The sequence below is a fragment of the Pantherophis guttatus genome, chromosome 1, assembly GCF_059756535.1.
Source record: "Pantherophis guttatus breed Tessera chromosome 1, ASM5975653v1, whole genome shotgun sequence".
Lineage (NCBI taxonomy): Eukaryota > Metazoa > Chordata > Lepidosauria > Squamata > Colubridae > Pantherophis > Pantherophis guttatus.
Window position 1 is genome coordinate 346432033 of NC_142063.1, and position 21215 is coordinate 346453247.

A 21215-nucleotide genomic window follows, 5' to 3' on the forward strand; every position below is an offset into this window, starting at 1 on the left:
GCATGCAGGCTGGGGAATTCTGGGAGTGGACGTCCATCCATCTTAAAGCATGCAGGCTGGGGAATTCTGGGAGTGGACGTCCATCCATCTTAAAGCATGCAGGCTGGGGAATTCTGGGAGTGGAAGTCCATCCATCTTAAAGCATAGCTGGCTGGGGAATTCTGGGAGTGGAAGTCCCCCCATCTTAAAGCATAGCTGGCTGGGGAATTCTGGGAGTGGACGTCCATCCATCTTAAAGCATAGCTGCCTGGGGAATTCTGGGAGTGGAAGTCCATCCATCTTAAAGCATGCTGGCTGGGGAATTCTGGGAGTGGAAGTCCCCCCATCTTAAAGCATGGCTGCCTGGGGAATTCTGGGAGTGGAAGTCCATCCATCTTAAAGCATGATTGCTGAGGAATTCTGGGGGAGGAAGTCCACCCCTCTTAAAGCAGGCAGGCTGGGGAATTCTGGGAGTGGAAGTCCATCCATCTTAAAGCATAGCTGGCTGGGGAATTCTGGGAGTGGAAGTCCATCCATCTTAAAGCATGATTGCTGAGGAATTCTGGGGGAGGAAGTCCACCCCTCTTAAAGCAGGCAGGCTGGGGAATTCTGGGAGTGGACGTCCATCCATCTTAAAGCATGCAGGCTGGGGAATTCTGGGAGTGGACGTCCATCCATCTTAAAGCATGCAGGCTGGGGAATTCTGGGAGTGGACGTCCATCCATCTTAAAGCATGCAGGCTGGGGAATTCTGGGAGTGGACGTCCCCCCATCTTAAAGCATGGCTGCCTGGGGAATTCTGGGAGTGGACGTCCATCCATCTTAAAGCATAGCTGCCTGGGGAATTCTGGGAGTGGAAGTCCATCCATCTTAAAGCATGCTGGCTGGGGAATTCTGGGAGTGGAAGTCCCCCCATCTTAAAGCATGGCTGCCTGGGGAATTCTGGGAGTGGAAGTCCATCCATCTTAAAGCATGATTGCTGAGGAATTCTGGGGGAGGAAGTCCACCCCTCTTAAAGCAGGCAGGCTGGGGAATTCTGGGAGTGGAAGTCCATCCATCTTAAAGCATAGCTGGCTGGGGAATTCTGGGAGTGGAAGTCCATCCATCTTAAAGCATGCTGGCTGGGGAATTCTGGGAGTGGAAGTCCATCCATCTTAAAGCATGCTGGCTGGGGAATTCTGGGAGTGGAAGTCCATCCATCTTAAAGCATTGCTGGCTGGGGAATTCTGGGAGTGGAAGTCCATCCATCTTAAAGCATGGCTGCCTGGGGAATTCTGGGAGTGGAAGTCCATCCCTCTTAAAGCATGCAGGCTGGGGAATTCTGGGAGTGGAAGTCCACCCATCTTAAAGCATTGCTGGCTGGGGAATTCTGGGAGTGGAAGTCCCCCCATCTTAAAGCATGGCTGCCTGGGGAATTCTGGGAGTGGAAGTCCATCCATCTTAAAGCATGATTGCTGAGGAATTCTGGGGGAGGAAGTCCACCCCTCTTAAAGCAGGCAGGCTGGGGAATTCTGGGAGTGGAAGTCCATCCATCTTAAAGCATAGCTGGCTGGGGAATTCTGGGAGTGGAAGTCCATCCATCTTAAAGCATGCTGGCTGGGGAATTCTGGGAGTGGAAGTCCACCCCTCTTAAAGCATTGCTGGCTGGGGAATTCTGGGAGTGGAAGTCCATCCATCTTAAAGCATTGCTGGCTGGGGAATTCTGGGAGTGGAAGTCCATCCATCTTAAAGCATGGCTGCCTGGGGAATTCTGGGAGTGGAAGTCCATCCCTCTTAAAGCATGCTGGCTGGGGAATTCTGGGAGTGGAAGTCCACCCCTCTTAAAGCATGCAGGCTGGGGAATTCTGGGAGTGGAAGTCCATCCATCTTAAAGCATGCAGGCTGGGGAATTCTGGGAGTGGACGTCCATCCATCTTAAAGCATGATTGCTGAGGAATTCTGGGGGAGGAAGTCCACCCCTCTTAAAGCATGCAGGCTGGGGAATTCTGGGAGTGGAAGTCCATCCATCTTAAAGCATGGCTGGCTGGGGGATTCTGGGACTGGACGTCCACCCCTCTTAAAGCATTGCTGCCTGGGGAATTCTGGGAGTGGAAGTCCATCCCTCTTAAAGCATGCAGGCTGGGGAATTCTGGGAGTGGACGTCCATCCATCTTAAAACATGGCTGCCTGGGGAATTCTGGGAGTGGAAGCCCACCCCTCTTAAAGCATGGCTGCCTGGGGAATTCTGGGAGTGGAAGTCCATCCCTCTTAAAGCATGCAGGCTGGGGAATTCTGGGAGTGGACGTCCATCCATCTTAAAGCATGATTGCTGAGGAATTCTGGGGGAGGAAGTCCACCCCTCTTAAAGTATGCAGGCTGGGGAATTCTGGGAGTGGAAGTCCATCCATCTTAAAGCATAGCTGGCTGGGGAATTCTGGGAGTGGAAGTCCATCCATCTTAAAGCATGGCTGCCTGGGGAATTCTGGGAGTGGAAGTCCATCCCTCTTAAAGCATGCAGGCTGGGGAATTCTGGGAGTGGACGTCCATCCATCTTAAAGCATGGCTGCCTGGGGAATTCTGGGAGTGGAAGTCCATCCCTCTTAAAGCATGGCTGCCTGGGGAATTCTGGGAGTGGACGTCCATCCATCTTAAAGCATGCAGGCTGGGGAATTCTGGGAGTGGACGTCCATCCATCTTAAAGCATGCAGGCTGGGGAATTCTGGGAGTGGAAGTCCCCCCATCTTAAAGCATGGCTGCCTGGGGAATTCTGGGAGTGGACGTCCATCCATCTTAAAGCATAGCTGCCTGGGGAATTCTGGGAGTGGAAGTCCATCCATCTTAAAGCATGCTGGCTGGGGAATTCTGGGAGTGGAAGTCCCCCCATCTTAAAGCATGGCTGCCTGGGGAATTCTGGGAGTGGAAGTCCATCCATCTTAAAGCATGATTGCTGAGGAATTCTGGGGGAGGAAGTCCACCCCTCTTAAAGCAGGCAGGCTGGGGAATTCTGGGAGTGGAAGTCCATCCATCTTAAAGCATGCTGGCTGGGGAATTCTGGGAGTGGAAGTCCACCCCTCTTAAAGCATTGCTGGCTGGGGAATTCTGGGAGTGGAAGTCCATCCATCTTAAAGCATTGCTGGCTGGGGAATTCTGGGAGTGGAAGTCCATCCATCTTAAAGCATGGCTGCCTGGGGAATTCTGGGAGTGGAAGTCCATCCCTCTTAAAGCATGCAGGCTGGGGAATTCTGGGAGTGGAAGTCCACCCATCTTAAAGCATGATTGCTGAGGAATTCTGGGGGAGGAAGTCCACCCCTCTTAAAGCATGCAGGCTGGGGAATTCTGGGAGTGGAAGTCCACCCCTCTTAAAGCATGCAGGCTGGGGAATTCTGGGAGTGGAAGTCCATCCATCTTAAAGCATTGCTGGCTGGGGAATTCTGGGAGTGGAAGTCCCCCCATCTTAAAGCATGGCTGCCTGGGGAATTCTGGGAGTGGAAGTCCATCCATCTTAAAGCATGATTGCTGAGGAATTCTGGGGGAGGAAGTCCACCCCTCTTAAAGCAGGCAGGCTGGGGAATTCTGGGAGTGGAAGTCCATCCATCTTAAAGCATAGCTGGCTGGGGAATTCTGGGAGTGGAAGTCCATCCATCTTAAAGCATGCTGGCTGGGGAATTCTGGGAGTGGAAGTCCACCCCTCTTAAAGCATTGCTGGCTGGGGAATTCTGGGAGTGGAAGTCCATCCATCTTAAAGCATTGCTGGCTGGGGAATTCTGGGAGTGGAAGTCCATCCATCTTAAAGCATGGCTGCCTGGGGAATTCTGGGAGTGGAAGTCCATCCCTCTTAAAGCATGATTGCTGAGGAATTCTGGGGGAGGAAGTCCACCCCTCTTAAAGCATGCTGGCTGGGGAATTCTGGGAGTGGAAGTCCACCCCTCTTAAAGCATGCAGGCTGGGGAATTCTGGGAGTGGAAGTCCATCCATCTTAAAGCATGCAGGCTGGGGAATTCTGGGAGTGGACGTCCATCCATCTTAAAGCATGATTGCTGAGGAATTCTGGGGGAGGAAGTCCACCCCTCTTAAAGCATGCAGGCTGGGGAATTCTGGGAGTGGAAGTCCATCCATCTTAAAGCATGGCTGGCTGGGGGATTCTGGGACTGGACGTCCACCCCTCTTAAAGCATTGCTGCCTGGGGAATTCTGGGAGTGGAAGTCCATCCCTCTTAAAGCATGCAGGCTGGGGAATTCTGGGAGTGGACGTCCATCCATCTTAAAACATGGCTGCCTGGGGAATTCTGGGAGTGGAAGCCCACCCCTCTTAAAGCATGGCTGCCTGGGGAATTCTGGGAGTGGAAGTCCATCCCTCTTAAAGCATGCAGGCTGGGGAATTCTGGGAGTGGACGTCCATCCATCTTAAAGCATGATTGCTGAGGAATTCTGGGGGAGGAAGTCCACCCCTCTTAAAGCAGGCAGGCTGGGGAATTCTGGGAGTGGACGTCCACCCCTCTTAAAGCATAGCTGGCTGGGGAATTCTGGGAGTGGAAGTCCATCCATCTTAAAGCATTGCTGGCTGGGGAATTCTGGGAGTGGACGTCCACCCCTCTTAAAGCATAGCTGGCTGGGGAATTCTGGGAGTGGAAGTCCATCCATCTTAAAGCATAGCTGGCTGGGGAATTCTGGGAGTGGAAGTCCATCCATCTTAAAGCATGGCTGCCTGGGGAATTCTGGGAGTGGAAGTCCATCCATCTTAAAGCATGATTGCTGAGGAATTCTGGGGGAGGAAGTCCACCCCTCTTAAAGCAGGCAGGCTGGGGAATTCTGGGAGTGGACGTCCACCCCTCTTAAAGCATAGCTGGCTGGGGAATTCTGGGAGTGGAAGTCCATCCATCTTAAAGCATTGCTGGCTGGGGAATTCTGGGAGTGGACGTCCACCCCTCTTAAAGCATAGCTGGCTGGGGAATTCTGGGAGTGGAAGTCCATCCATCTTAAAGCATAGCTGGCTGGGGAATTCTGGGAGTGGAAGTCCATCCATCTTAAAGCATGGCTGCCTGGGGAATTCTGGGAGTGGAAGTCCATCCATCTTAAAGCATGATTGCTGAGGAATTCTGGGGGAGGAAGTCCACCCCTCTTAAAGCAGGCAGGCTGGGGAATTCTGGGAGTGGAAGTCCATCCATCTTAAAGCATAGCTGGCTGGGGAATTCTGGGAGTGGAAGTCCATCCATCTTAAAGCATGCTGGCTGGGGAATTCTGGGAGTGGAAGTCCACCCCTCTTAAAGCATTGCTGGCTGGGGAATTCTGGGAGTGGAAGTCCATCCATCTTAAAGCATTGCTGGCTGGGGAATTCTGGGAGTGGAAGTCCATCCATCTTAAAGCATGGCTGCCTGGGGAATTCTGGGAGTGGAAGTCCATCCCTCTTAAAGCATGATTGCTGAGGAATTCTGGGGGAGGAAGTCCACCCCTCTTAAAGCATGCTGGCTGGGGAATTCTGGGAGTGGAAGTCCACCCCTCTTAAAGCATGCAGGCTGGGGAATTCTGGGAGTGGAAGTCCATCCATCTTAAAGCATGCAGGCTGGGGAATTCTGGGAGTGGACGTCCATCCATCTTAAAGCATGATTGCTGAGGAATTCTGGGGGAGGAAGTCCACCCCTCTTAAAGCATGCAGGCTGGGGAATTCTGGGAGTGGAAGTCCATCCATCTTAAAGCATGGCTGGCTGGGGGATTCTGGGACTGGACGTCCACCCCTCTTAAAGCATTGCTGCCTGGGGAATTCTGGGAGTGGAAGTCCATCCCTCTTAAAGCATGCAGGCTGGGGAATTCTGGGAGTGGACGTCCATCCATCTTAAAACATGGCTGCCTGGGGAATTCTGGGAGTGGAAGCCCACCCCTCTTAAAGCATGGCTGCCTGGGGAATTCTGGGAGTGGAAGTCCATCCCTCTTAAAGCATGCAGGCTGGGGAATTCTGGGAGTGGACGTCCATCCATCTTAAAGCATGATTGCTGAGGAATTCTGGGGGAGGAAGTCCACCCCTCTTAAAGCAGGCAGGCTGGGGAATTCTGGGAGTGGACGTCCACCCCTCTTAAAGCATAGCTGGCTGGGGAATTCTGGGAGTGGAAGTCCATCCTTCTTAAAGCATGACTGCTGAGGAATTCTGGGAGTGGAAGTCCACCCCTCTTAAAGCATGCAGGCTGGGGAATTCTGGGAGTGGAAGTCCATCCATCTTAAAGCATGCTGGATGGGGATTCTGGGAGTGGACGTCCACCCCTCTTAAAGCATAGCTGGCTGGGGAATTCTGGGAGTGGAAGTCCATCCATCTTAAAGCATTGCTGGCTGGGGAATTCTGGGAGTGGACGTCCACCCCTCTTAAAGCATAGCTGGCTGGGGAATTCTGGGAGTGGAAGTCCATCCATCTTAAAGCATAGCTGGCTGGGGAATTCTGGGAGTGGAAGTCCATCCATCTTAAAGCATTGCTGGCTGGGGAATTCTGGGAGTGGACGTCCATCCATCTTAAAGCATGATTGCTGAGGAATTCTGGGGGAGGAAGTCCACCCCTCTTAAAGCAGGCAGGCTGGGGAATTCTGGGAGTGGACGTCCACCCCTCTTAAAGCATAGCTGGCTGGGGAATTCTGGGAGTGGAAGTCCATCCTTCTTAAAGCATGATTGCTGAGGAATTCTGGGAGTGGAAGTCCACCCCTCTTAAAGCAGGCAGGCTGGGGAATTCTGGGAGTGGACGTCCACCCCTCTTAAAGCATAGCTGGCTGGGGAATTCTGGGAGTGGAAGTCCATCCTTCTTAAAGCATGGCTGGCTGGGGGATTCTGGGAGTGGAAGTCCACCCCTCACCAAGGCCTTCTTTGGGCCTTGTTTGCGAAGCCTTTTGTCCGAGATCCTCCAGGACAAAAGTCAACGGGAGAAGGAACGTGGGCCAAGGCGGAAGCCAGAGGGAAGCGTCCCACTTGGCCAAGGGTCCTGCACAATGCAAGGAGGACCTCGGTGGCCGCCTCCAGCCTCGCATCCTGTCCGCCTTTGAGGAAGGGGAAGACATGAAAAAGCCCCACTGAAGGAGGGACCTCGCCCACGTCAGCAGTGACCTTGAACGCTGGAGATCTGAGGAACATCTAGGAGAATTATGGCACACACCGGAAATTCAGGAAGAAAAGGATCAGTAGACAAGAGCCGGGGAGGGAGTAGAAATGGTCAAAGGCTGGTGGAGCAGCGAGAAGTCCCCTCAGGCCAGCATCCTGTTTCCCGCAGGGGCCAGCTGGCAAAGTCCAGCTATCCCTGAAGCAATTTGGGAAGACAACGTTGCTGTGCTTAAGAACGGCGACTCAGTTTCCCGGAGGGACAGCCAAGGGGTCCAAAGACCCCTCGGGCCCATAGTTTTCATTCCAGCTAAGAGAAAAAAAAGGTAGATAAGAGTAGAATAGAACTGGAAGGGACCTTAAGAGGTCTTGTAGTCCAACCCCTTGCTCAAGCAGGAGACCCCCCCCCACTTACTATTTCAGGCAGGTCTTTTCTTAAAAACTTCCAGCACCCACAACTCCTGGAGGCAAGGCGTTCAGAATTTAATTGTTCTTGCTATTACGAAGTTTCTCCTTAGTTCCAGGTTGCTTCTCTCCTTGATGAGTTTCCATCCGTTGCTTCTTCTCCTGCCTTCTGGTGCTTTGGAGAATAAGTGGACTCCCTCTTCTTTGGGGCAGCCCCTCAGATACTGGAAGACTGCTATCATGTCCCCCCTAGTCCTTCTTTTCATTAAACAAGACATACCCAGCTCCTGCAACCGTTCTTCCTATGTTTTAGTCTCCAGGCCTTTAGTCATCTTAGTTGCTCTTCTCTGCACTTTTTCCAAAGTCTCAACTTCTTTTTTTTTGTAATGTGGGAACCAAAACTGGTTGCAGGATTCCAGGTGTGACCTTACCAAGGTTTTACAAAGTGGTACTACTAACTCACCTGAATTTGATTCTATGCCTCTGTTTACACAACCAAGGATTTTTTTTTTTTTAATTTGATTTATATGCCGCCCTTCTCCGGAGGCTCAGGGCGGCTTACAATGCGTTAAGCAATAGCCTTCATACTTTTGTATATATTTATACAAAGTCAGCTTATTGCCCCCACAAACTGGGTCCTCATTTCACCTACCTTAGAAAGGATGGAAGGCTGAGTCGACCTTGAGCCTGGGGAGATTCGAACCAGCAGAAATTGCAGGCAGCTGTGTTAATAACAGGGTGCGTAGACCACTGTACTATCAAGGATTGTCCTAAAGGTGCTTTTTCAGGAGGCAACTGGACTTCGTTTTTTCTTTTGAAGACGTTTCGCTTCTCATCCAAGAACCTTCTTCAGCTCTGACTGGAGGATGGGAAACGGAAGGATTTACACTCCTTGCGGACAGCTGGTCATTTGCATCTCTTTAGAGAGTCGTTGAGGCCACTTGGAGGCTTATCTGTGTCCTCGGGGTCACCTGAGTGGTGCAAATACTTCCTGTAGTCTGCAATTTTTTTCTCTGTAAATCCATTCCTACCTCTAAAAGGATGCAAATCGGTGGTGGGTTCATCCTGGTTCGGCCTGGTTCGGCTGAGCCGGTAGCGGTGATGATATGACGTCACCGAACCAGTTCTCTTTGTTCGGGAGCTGCCTGCCACCGCGTTATTCTTACCTTTTATTTGGCCCCGGCCCCAATCTATTGCTGCCCCCCCCCCACCCGAGCCCCAGCTAATTGGCTAGAAGGAAAAAAACTGTTTAAACTCTTGCCGCGGGGCTTCAAAGGGCCGCCCTACAGCTGATCAGTGTTAAAAGGCACTGTGGTGGTAGACCAGTGCCTCCAAAAACAAATGAGTAGACCGGAGCCTCCAAAAACGAATGAGTAGACCGGTGCCTCCAAAAACAAATGAGTAGACTGGTGCCTCCAAAAACAAATGAGTAGACCGGTGCCTCCAAAAATAAATGGGTAGACCGGTGCCTCCAAAAACAAATGAGTAGACCGGTGCCTCCAAAAACAAATGAGTAGACCGATGCCTCCAAAAACAAATGAGTAGACCGGTGCCTCCAAAAACAAATGAGTAGACCGGTGCCTGCAAAAATAAATGGGTAGACCGGTGCCTCCAAAAATAAATGGGTAGACCGGTGCCTGCAAAAATAAATGAGTAGACCGGTGCCTCCAAAAACGAAAAGTGCCTCCAAAAATGAATGAGTAGACCGGTGCCTCCAAAAACAAATGAGTAGACCGGTGCCTCCAAAAACAAATGAGTAGACCGGTACAGCTCTGCAAGCAGTTAAAAGCCTGGTAGACCAGTGCCTCTGCTAAATCCTAAAGAATTGTTACACAGCCATCAAACCACGTCCACAAAATAAGCCACGTCCACAGAACCGGTAGTAAAAAAATTTAGAACCCACCCCTGATGCAAATGACCAGCTGTCTGCAAGGAATATCAATCCTTCCATTCCTCACTATCCTGTCAGAGCTGGAGAAGCTTCTGGGATGAGAAGCGAAACGTCTTCAAAAGAAAAAAAAAAAAGAAAGTCCAATTGCCTCCTGAAAAAAGCATTTTTTGAGACAACCATCATCTGGATGACAGTATTGCTTACGGATTTTTAGCCAAGGATTGTGTTAGCTTTTTTTGGCTGCTGCCGCACACGGCTGGCTCAGGTTTAAGCGATCGTCTCCTAGGACTCCAAGGTCCATCTCACCGTTACTGTTTTTCGAGCCACGTTTTGCCTACTCTGTACTCGTACCTTGGGTTTTTCCTGCCCAGGTGTAAAACTTTGCTTTTCTCCATTTTTCTGAATTTCAGTAACAAGCCAGGTTCTCCGAGGCACGTCGTGCGAAAGGCTGCGAGAGAAAGATTTTAGCTAGGGAAGCGATTCTGCTTTCCCTTGCGTGACAGGTTGCCTTCGATTTATGACCGAGTGACTTACGCAAGTCACTTTTTTTAAAAGCGTCTCTGTAACTTTGAGTGGTCTCTAAACATACGTTGTAAATTGAGGACAATCTGTTTAGAAAAATCTATCCCTGGTTTTCGGTATCAATTTAAAATAATCCAGGCGCCCAACTTCGTGATGAGATGGATGAGGATAATTAAAGCGTTGAACGTGGCTCTCCAAATATTTCAGACGTGTTCAGCTGCCGGGAGCCGAGACGTGTAACCATAATCACAAGCATGATGGAGAGAAAAAGAAATTGAGAAAAGAACAGTGGTAATTTAGCGTTAATTGGCCTGGGTCAGATGGATGTTTCCCCTGAGTTAATTTCTTAAGGCTTGGCTAATTTTTAATCGGATTTTCATTCTAAGCATCACATTCTGTAGTTGGGCTAAGACTACCAGAGCCACGTGCCTGGGCCCCAAAATGTTTGCCTCAGAAGCTGAACGCTTAGATCAAACATCAAATTCTGACGGAAAATTCAGATCAAAGATGAAGTTGTGCTAAGACTACAAGACCCAGGTGCCTGGACCCCAGTTGGGCTAAGACTACAACACCCAAGTGCCTGGGCCCCAAAATGTCTGCCTCAGAAGCTGAACGCTTAGATCAAACATCAAATTCTGACGGAAAATTCAGATCAAAGATGAAGTTGGGCTAAGACTACAAGACCCAGGTGCCTGGACCCCAGTTGGGCTAAGACTACAACACCCAAGTGCATGGGCCCAAAATGTTTGCCTCAGAAGCTGCAGGCTCAGATCAAACATCAAATTTTGACGGAAAATTCAGATCAAAGATGAAGTTGGGCTAAGACTACAAGACCCAGGTGCCTGGACCCCAGTTGGGCTAAGACTACAACACCCAAGTGCATGGGCCCAAAATGTTTGCCTCAGAAGCTGCAGGCTCAGATCAAACATCAAATTTTGACGGAAAATTCAGATCAAAGATGAAGTTGGGCTAAGACTACAAGACCCAGGTGCCTGGACCCCAGTTGGGCTAAGACTACAACACCCAAATGCCTGGGCCCCAAAATGTCTGCCTCAGAAGCTGAACGCTTAGATCAAACATCAAATTCTGACGGAAAATTCAGATCAAAGATGAAGTTGTGCTAAGACTACAAGACCCAGGTGCCTGGACCCCAGTTGGGCTAAGACTACAACACCCAAGTGCATGGGCCCAAAATGTTTGCCTCAGAAGCTGCAGGCTCAGATCAAACATCAAATTTTGACGGAAAATTCAGATCAAAGATGAAGTTGGGCTAAGACTACAAGACCCAGGTGCCTGGACCCCAGTTGGGCTAAGACTACAACACCCAAATGCCTGGGCCCCAAAATGTTTGCCTCAGAAGCTGAACGCTTAGATCAAACATCGAATTTTGATGGAAAATTCAGATCAAAGATTAAATGTTAACATATGTAAACATCCGTATTTGCAATTTTTAGTACGTTAAGATTTTTAGTGCAGGAAGTCCTCGACTTACAACAGGTTCACTTAATGACCGTTTGAAGTTACAGCGGCACTGAAAACAGGGACCGGTGCTCACACTTACGACGGTTGCAGCATCTCTATGGTCACCTGATCAAAATCTGGATGCTTGGCAACTGACTCATATTTATGACGGTTGCAGCGTTCCTGGGGTTCACGTCATCCCCATTTGTGACCTTCCGACGGGCAACGTCAACGGGGAAGCCAGATTCATTTAACGACCGTGTGACTCACTTAACAACTGCAGTGATTCGCTTGACAACCGTGACAAGACAGGTCGCAAAATGGGGCAAAACTCCCTTAAGAACCGTCTCGCTCAGCAAGGGGAATTTGGGGCTCCACTGTCGTCGTAAGTCGAGGACTACTTGTGACAAGAGAATGGGGACTCCTGTACGGTACGATTTCTCAAACTTGGGGCAAGGATCTGTTCACCCCTTGGGATTTGGGGTGGGTGGGTGAGATTGTTTCTTTTTGAAAGATTTCGTTTCGGTCTCCGAGCAAGAAAAATCAGATTTTTGATCAGTTTCTCAAAGGGGCGATGAGACGGTCAGAAAAATGATCTCATGCTCATTTTTTGTCGTGTCTGGCGTGGCGACGCTGTGCTAAATTATTCTCGGGCAGCTGAAATATGACACGGCCAGTCGCTCTTGGTCAGAAAAATCCTGATGGAGAATTGAGCCTTGATAGTACAGTGGTCTAAGCACCCTGTTATTAACACAGCTGCCTGCAATTACTGCAGGTTCGAATCTCCCCAGGCTCAAGGTTGACTCAGCCTTCCATCCTTTCTAAGGTAGGTAAAATGAGGACCCAGTTTGTGGGGGCAATAAGCTGACTTTGTATAAATATACAAAAGGATGAAGGCTATTGCTTAGCGCATTGTAATCCACCCTGAGTCTCCGGAGAAGGGCGGCATATAAATCAAATTTATATATATATATATATATATATATATATATATATATATATATATATATATATATATATATATATATATATATATATATATATATATATATATATATATATATATATATATATATTTTCTTGGAGAACCTGGACTTCCAGATGGAAAAAGTGACCCCCAGAATTGAAGTAAGCCCCCAGACCCGTTTCTGCCTCCTGCTGCCCAGATTTCTCCCTCCCTCCTGGCTGCATCCCATAATGAGAGCATCACCTGGGGAGGAAGGAGAGGAGCAGGGCGTGGTCACAAGAGTCCAGGTGAGTCCGAAGCTGCACCTGTTTTACCTGGAGAGATTTTTTTAAAATGCTCTCTGAAGAGCAGCTGGAGGGAAAGGAGACAGGGCTGCTTTCAAAGGTGCCGCTTGTCGGGGGGGGGGGGGAAACAGGCTCTCTTGGGGCGGGGGACACCCCGAATTGGAGGGAATTAGGAAGCCAACGGGGCAGGTGAAGGAGAATTCGTGTTGTGGGAAGACAGGTGGTGGAAAGGTAGAAGGCCTGGCTAGGTGGGAATGCTCAGTTCGAGCGCTCAATGGGACCTGAAACTTCGACGGTTTCCTTTCCTTTCTCTCTTTCTCTTTTTTTCCTTCCTTTTCCTCTCTATCTCCCTCTCACTTCCATCCTTCCTTCATTTCCTCCCTTCCTTTCTTCCATCTTTCTCACTCCATCCTTTCCTTTCCCTCCCCTTTTCTCTTTTTTTCTTTCCTTTTCTATCTCCATCTCACTTCCCTCCTTCCTTTATCTCCTTCCTTCATTTCCTTCCTTCCTCTTTCTCTCTCCATCCTTTCCTTTTCCTTCCTTTTTCTTTCTTTCTTTTTCTTTCTCTTTCCTTTTCGTCTCTATCTCCCATCCTTCCTTCATCACCTTCCTTCATTTCCTTCCTCACGTTGCCTTTCTTTCTTTCCCTTCTTTTCCTCTCTCTCTCTTCCTCTCACTTCCATCCTCCTTTCATCTTCTTCCTTCCTTTCCTTCCTCACTTTGCCTTTCTCTTTCTTTCTTTCTTTCTTTTTCTTTCTTTCTTTTTTTCTTTCTTTCTCTCTCTCTCTCTCTTTCTTTCTTCCTCCTCCTTTCCTTCTATCTCTCTCCCTCTCTTCCTTCTTCCCTTCCTTCCTTCTGTCCACTGCCAGGAGTTCGATCCTGACCAGCTCAAGGTTGACTCAGCCTTCTGTCCTTCTGAGATGGGTAAAATGAGGACCCAGATTGTTGGGGGCAAGAGGCTGATTCTGTAAACCGCTTAGAGAGGGCTGTAAAAGCACTGTGAAGTGGTATATAAGTCTAACTGCTATTGCTATTTTGAGATGGGCTGAGAATCATCTTTTTCGGGTTAGGAAGACCTCCCCTCTCCCCCCTAATCCCACCCCCACAAAGGCTGTTTTGGGGGGCTCCTTGGTGGAGCGGAATTTCTGCATTTCCAACCATCTCCAAAAATCCTGCCCCAAGTCCTGGTTGTCCCCCCCCCCCCAAAACCATGTCAGGGACACAAAGACCTTCGCTTTGAGGATAACGCAGTCCGGAAGAGCAACGTGGAAAAAAAAATTAATGGCCTCCAGAAAACCAGGCCAAAAATCACAAAGGCCCCCTTTTTTTGTTAAAAGAGCGTCCGGCGGAAATACTTCGGCGGGCCGAAAATAAAAATGAACAGGAACCAAATACGCTTGGCTCTCCTTTGATCCAAGAGGGTGTGTGAAAGGTTTATTTTAATTTCTTGGTGGGGTGGCGGGGAGGGGGGGGTGCGGGGAGAGGAAAAGGATTGTCTTGAAATCATTTGCACAAACCAGGGATCGTCTACGGCGCTGGGATGGTTGCTTAAAATCTCAGTTAATTCAGGGTTGCAAACATCGAAAAAAAGAGTAGGAACCGGGCAGAAAAAACCTGGCCCTTTGCTGACATCTACTGGTCGCTTAGAGTTTTGCGCCCCAGGTCCAGTAATCCTCGATTTACGACCGGTTTCGTGCCAACCGCCAATGTGGGAAGCCCCCCCACCCCTTTCCAAGAGAATGAAATATTTTGGGGAATATTAAAAGAGGCAGAATATGATATTTCCGCAAAGGAGAAATGCGAGAAATGTGTTCTTAAAGGCAGAAAGCAACACCCAACAACCTCCAGCAGATGCTCAAAGTCTTTAGAGAAGGAGATTTTGTGCCCATTAAGAAATCCAGGCCAGCCTATTCGCCCCAAAAAATCCCACCTTCAGCTCCAAGTGATGGGATTAAGAAGGACAGGGCATGACCTTTTGGGACATAATAGGATTAACCCCTACCCCAACCCCAACCCCATCAGAATAGCAAGGAGGCACAAAAAGTTCTCAATTTATGACTGGTTGTTAAGCTATGATGCGTTTGCTTTACAGCCGCCAAATCTGCCTCGCAACCTCCCCCAAAAAAGGCTGCAAAATTGGGTCTGGCCACGTGGTGACCTGCTCAATGGCCATAATTGTGGGACTAAATTATGGTCGTAACTCGAGGTCGACCTGTCTGTATCTCTCCCCAGTTTCCCCATCTAATCTCTTAACCGTTGCAGCTGGGTAGGTAACAGCCCACCAAGGAGGTTTCCAAAATTACTCACAAGAAGACACGTAGAGACACAAACACACACACACACACATGGGGAGAACTGCCCGGACGCACGAGTGAAACATTCACACTAGAACCAAGAAAGGCGGAAGGCAGAGTTCAGACGTCTCCTCTTTTGCACTAGTAAATTGAGGACTACCTGTATCTTCCAGGTACCAATTGCGTAACGGTCTCCTCTCGCATCTGAGTTACTGCCTAGTAATTATTTGGGCTCATCCTGAAGGAAATCAATCTAGGCAGTCACTAAAAGGTGACATCAACAATGACAATCCATCCGTATGTCCATCTATCCATCCATCTTAAATTCCAGGTCTTTCTTTCTTTCTTTCTTTCTTTCTTTCTTTCTTTCTTTCTTTCTTTCTTTCTTTCTTTCTTTCTTTCTTTCTTTCTTTCTTTCTTTCCTTCCTTTCTTCCTCCCTTCCTTCCTTCCTTCCCTCCTTAAACTCAAACCTTCCATCTTTCTTTCTTTCCTTCCTCCCATCCTTTCTTCCTTCTCCCTCCCATTTCCTGCCTCCTTCCATCTCCTCCTTCCCTCTCCTTCCTTCCTTTTTCCCTCCCTCCCTCTTTCTTTCCTTCCCTTCCATCTTTCTTCCCTCCCTCCCTCCCCCTCCTTCCTTCCTTTCTTCCTCCCCATTTTCTTTCCCTCCCTCCTTCTCTCTCCTTCCATCTCCTCCCTCCCCTCCTTCCTTCCACTCTCCCTCCCCCTTTCCTTTCCCCCTCCCCTTCCATCTCCTCCCTCCCTCCCCTTCCCTGCTTCCATCTCCTCCCTCTTTCTTTCCCCCCTCTTTGCTCTTCCTCCTGGCACATAATGTGGGGATTGACGATCTCAAGAGCTTCCTATGCATCAGGCTCTGGGCGCTCCCACCTGGCTGTGCAGATGGCCGATGGTCTAGATGACCTCCAAGGCCCCGCCTGTCCCAAGTGCTTTGCTAAAACCGGTTCAATGGCCCCTTGAGGATGTCCAATGTGGAACCCACCGAGATCACCCCAATCTGGGAATCTCAGCGGATGCTGGACCTCAAAGGTGAGGAATATCCTAAGAGCAACTCAAGTCTCTCAGAAGACATAAAAAAAATTATTTTAAAAAAGGAAATGAAAATATTCCTTTACTCACTGGGTACCCTTCGGTTTTCTTCTGACACCATTTCAGGAGTGCGTTCCGTTTCGAGCCGCCATATTCCCTCGCCAACGCGGCCAATGGATCCTTCCTTTCCACACTGCAAACCAGAAGAATAACAGAATGACAGGGCCGGAAGGGACCTTGGAGGTCATCTAGTCCAACCCCCTTGCCCAAGCAGGAAAGCCTATCCCATTTCAGACAAGCGACTGTCCAATCCCTTCTTAAAAACCTCCAGTGATGGAGCACCCTCAACTTCTGGGGGCAAGCAGTTCCACTGGTTAATTGTTCTGACTGTCAGGAAATTTCTCCTTAATTCCAGGTTGCTTCTCTCCTTGATGAGTTTCCACCTGTTGCTTCTTGTCTTGTTGGACTTCAACACCCAGAATTCCTCAGCCGGCTTTGCTTGAAGACTTGTGGCCTTCAACTCCCAGAATTCCTCAGCCAGCTTTGCTTGAAGACTTGTGGCCTTCAACTCCCAGAATTCCTCAGCCAGCTTTGCTGACTGAGGAATTCTGGGAGTTGAAGGCCACAAGTCTTAAAGTGGCCAAAGTTGATCACCTATGCCAAGATCCTTCCTTCTGAAGTGTTGGCATCACAACTTGTGAGGATTGGGGTGGAAGCTGTATCAGTCAGAGGTGAAGGCCATCAAGCACCTTCTGGATGGGCAACTATGGCATCTTCAGGACCTGTGGACTTCAACTCCCAGAATTCCAGGCTCCCCCCCACTTTCCCCATTGACTTTGCTTGTTGGAAGCCATGCTGGGTCAGGAATTCTGGTCCACAGGTCATATATAACCTTGCTGTATACAGGTAGTCCTCAAGTTACGACCATAATTGAGCCCCAAAATTTTTCTGTTGCTAAGCGAGACGTTTGTGAAGTGGATTTCCCCCCATTTTACGACCTTTCTTGCCACAGGGTTATTAAGTGAGTTGCACGGTTGTTAAGTGAATCACACGGTTGTTCAGTGAATCCAGCTTCCCCCTTGACTTGGTTCGTCAGACGGTCGTAAAATGGGGATCATGTGATCCCGAAACACCTGTCATAAATACGAGTCAGTTGGCAAGCATCTGAATTTTGATCACAGGGAAGTGGTCGTTATGTGTCAAACTGGTCCTAAATCACATTTTTTTCAGTGCCGCCGTACCTTCGAACTGTGGCTAAACGAATGGTCGTAAGTCGAGGACTACCTGTAATTGACACCCACATCTTGCCTCCAAAGCAGCAGAGCTACCTGACTCACCTGAGTTTGCTGGGCGGTTTCAAGCCACTAGGCGTGGAAGTGAACATCCTTCCGGCGAAGGTCAGGGTGGGGGGCTTGCTGAGCGATTCGAGGGAGGGGCTCTTGCGCAGGAAGGGGTCCGGTTTCATCTCCTCGTTCCTCCCTTTGAGCAGATCTTCGAGGAAAGGATGAGAAGAAAAACATTGGATGAATAAAAAATATTCCAAATGTTGGAAATGTAATAAAAAACCGGGCACATATTATCACATGTGGTGGACGTGTCCAAAAGCAAAATAATTCTGGATGAAGATACACACATGGTTAGAAAAAACGTTAAGGCAGCATATAGACTATAAGCCAGAAGTATTTCTGTTAGTTTATTTCATTGTCACTGCACCTCGTACAACAAAATTAAATGCCATCTTCAGTGTACATTATAACTGTAAAAAATAAAACACAAAAACACATCCTTCACATTCTATATAATTGAAAACCCCTGATATTGCATTAATATTGCACTATACCGTAGAATTCAACATAGTTACTGCTCTGGGATAGAAGCTGTTTTTCAGCCTATTTGTCCTTGTTTTTATTATCCTGTACCGTCTGCCAGATGGTAATAGTTCAAAAAAAAGGGTGAGATCCAGGATGAGATGGATCTCTAAGAATATTTTGAACTTTCTTAAGGCAGCGAGAGCTATAAAGCTGTTAGGCATAATACCAGAAAAATATGACAAAGGGTATGTATATTCTCATATCAATGACATGTTTTGACAGCAGCAAGAATTGTATTTGCGTAGCACTGGTAAAATGAGGAAACACCAACAGAAGAAGACATAATTTAAAAAATATTAGACTGTGCAGAAATGGATAGTTTAACACTGAAGATTAAAGAAGAAGAAGACACAGAGTACTTCAGAATTTGGGGCTTGTTTTATCAACGGTTGGAAAATAGAGGTAGAAATTAGGATGTTAAAAAGTATTATTGTGTAAACAAATTGACTCAGACTGTACGATGGCCACCAAGCACACACTGTATGTGAAGAGAAAATAAATATATTTATTTATCACTGCAGTTGTTAAGCTGATAACATGGTTGTTAAGTGAATCTGACTTCCCTCTTGGAATTTGCTTCACGAAGGTCGCAAAAGGGGATCACATGACCCCGAGTCTCTGCGACCGTCATAAATACGAGTCAGTTGCCAAAGCGTCTGAATTTGGACCATGTGACCACGGGGATGCTGCAACGGCCGTTAAGTGTGAAGCACGGCCCTAAGTCACTTTTTTCAGTGCCGTTGTAACTTTCGAATGGTCACTAAACGAACTGTTGTAAGTCGAGGACTCCCGGTACAGTAAAATTGAGCTAGCACTCTTGATAGTGTTTGGAGTGGTGCGATGGCCTAGAGGTGGCGCTCTCGGCTCACAATCAGGAGGCTGTGAGTTCGATCCTAGGTAGAGGCAGATATTTCTCTTTCTGGGCACACTGAGAATAGATCTGCTGAACAAAATTCCTCACTGGCAACAGGGAAGGGCATCCGGCCATCAAAACACTCTGCTAGCTCCATTCAGTTGCCCAGATTCCACCCCGCAAGGGATTATGGGGTCGATGATGATGATGATTCTTGATGGTGCTTTTTCTCTCTGTACTACCTCGCAGGGCTAACGGTGCATTTGAACCCGTGCCTCGTTCACGGCAGGAGGAGGAATATTTTTTGGGAATAAAGCGACACGACAGATTCTCAGCCGGCCTCCCCGTCAGAGCGATTGGCAAAAGAATATTGAAAACAAATCAGTAAATACAATTTGCGCACAGAACTGTGGCACCAGACATGTATTATTTATTCTTTTCCTGGCTGTTATTCTTTTTTTTCTTTTCTTCCAGGAATCAAAAACTCCCTTAAGAGATTTCTAGCTCGGATCGTCTCAGAGGCTGCACTTCCGAAGCTGCAAGCAAACTCTTTGCGGTTTTGCATCGCGCTTTTTTTTGGGGTGTGTGTCTGCACAATTTAACCGTCTGCATAATTAAGGCAATAACTGAAGCCGATCGATCTCTCTCTCTCTCTCTCTCTCTCTCGTCTTCTTAATCAATGTGTTCACTCCAGTTTGGAAAACAAAGACATCCTGACTCTTGCATCCGAGATCCAAAGAATAGAAGCATCCTTAAAAATGTGACTTTTTTTTTAAAGGCCACACCTGCAAATACTGCATCCAGTTTTATAAAACATCCATATTATAAAAAACAAAATTAAAGGCTTTAGAAACCGCAAGCTTAACAGAGTTGGAAGGGACCTTTGGAGGTCATCTAGTCCGGAGGTTCTCAAACGGGAGCTGGATTGTTGGCATTCGCCGGATTGATGTTGGAGATCCCTCCCCCCCGACTTGTATATTTTATTAGGAGAAGCCCTCTCTACTCTCCCCTTCCTGGACATCCAGTCGTTTCTTAGGATAACTAAGACCTGGAATTTCAGATGACTCGAGAAAATAAGCCAAGCCACATACCGATTTAAATTAGGATATTGCAGTATTAAGTAAGGGATTTACAGATTAACAGCGTTGGAAGGGACCTTAGAGATCATCTAGTCCAACCCCCCGTCCAAGCAAGGAGACCCTATCCCATTTCTGACCGAGGGCAGTCCAGTCTCTTCTTGGAAGCCTCCAGGGATGAAGCTCCCACAACTTCTGAAGGCAACTTCTGTTCCATGGGTTGATTGTTTCTCACTAAGGCTCAAGGTTGACTCAGCCTTCCATCCTTTCTAAGGTAGGTAAATTGAGGACCCAGTTTGTGGGGGCAATAAGCTGACTTTGTATAAATATACAAAAGGATGAAGGCTATTGCTTAACGCACTGTAAGCCGCCCTGAGTCTCCGGAGAAGGGCAGCATATAAATCAAATTTTTTAAAAAAATTAAAAAACAAACAAACCCAGATTGCAAATTGTTGAGCCTTAAACGAGACCCTCCAGCTCAGGAAATCATCATTTTTAGGCTTCGAAGTTGGGAGTAGAATTTTATTTATGTTTTAATTTTATTTATTTTTTTGGACCGGAACCTGTAGCTTAGACAAGCCTTAGAAAAAGGTTTTGTTTTAAGGGTTTATGCATATTTTAAAGCCAGGCGTGCGCACAACGCCCACACAGACACACTCACATTTAAACATGCCCATGGCTCTTTGCTGAAATTTGTCATTTTGCCACAAGTTTTTGGCAGGAGAGAAGACCGGGGGTGGGGGTGGAGGGTGGAGGAAGGCACAAAAACTTTAACTGTGCTTCCTTGCAAAAGAATTGAGGATGGAGGGGAAAGGGAGGAGGAGGAAGAGGAGGAGGAGGAAGAGGAGGAGGAGGAAGAGGAGGAGGAAGAGGAGGAAGAGGAGGAGGAAGAGGAGGAGGAGGAAGAGGAGGAGGAGGAAGAGGAGGAGGAAGAGGAGGAAGAGGAGGAGGAAGAGGAGGAGGAGGAAGAGGAGGAGGAGGAGGAAGAGGAGGAGGAAGAGGAGGAGGAGGAGGAGGAAGAGGAGGAGGAGGAAGAGGAGGAGGAAGAGGAGGAAGAGGAGGAGGAAGAGGAGGAAGAGGAGGAGGAAGAGGAAGAAGAGGAAGAAGAGGAGGAAGAGGAGGAGGAGGAGGAAGAGGAGGAGGAGGAGGAGGAGGAGGATGTCTGGCAGCAGAGTCAGACAGTGAGGAGGTTGGGGAGGAACATGGGCCAATTCTAGGGGGGGCTGGGGAAAGCTGGGACGAGGGCTCTGCATCGGAGGCAGAGAGGAAGCTAGACAGAAAGCAGAGTCAACTTGGGAGTAAAGCCACACCTTGGAGGTGATTTGCCCCTCCCGTAGGAAACCAAAGAGGAGCGAACGGGCAGGGGGCTTTTGCAGGAAACAATTCGTTCGTTCAATCGTTTCAAGAGTGGAAAGTTCTGTTCGTGACTCTAAGAGACTCTGTGCCAAGTTTGGCCTTGCCTGCGTTTGGAAACTAGTTATCTGGCAGCTTTCCAAGCGAGATAAGGTTGGTGTTGATAAAT

The 21215-nt window shown here is 48.4% G+C and overlaps 1 protein-coding gene across 2 annotated transcripts in view; it reads right to left on the reverse strand.

Moving 5' to 3' along the window:
• The window catches only part of SPECC1 (sperm antigen with calponin homology and coiled-coil domains 1), a 172511-nt gene that overhangs the window by 20814 nt on the left and 130482 nt on the right, over positions 1-21215 (reverse strand). For both annotated transcript variants that reach the window (XM_087890321.1, XM_087890324.1), the window contains 2 exons: positions 17231-17384; positions 15984-16086 (listed from right to left, as the gene is read on the reverse strand). In XM_087890321.1, coding sequence (XP_087746447.1) covers positions 15984-16086; positions 17231-17384 — 257 coding nt within the window. The remainder of the gene's footprint in view (positions 1-15983; positions 16087-17230; positions 17385-21215) is intronic.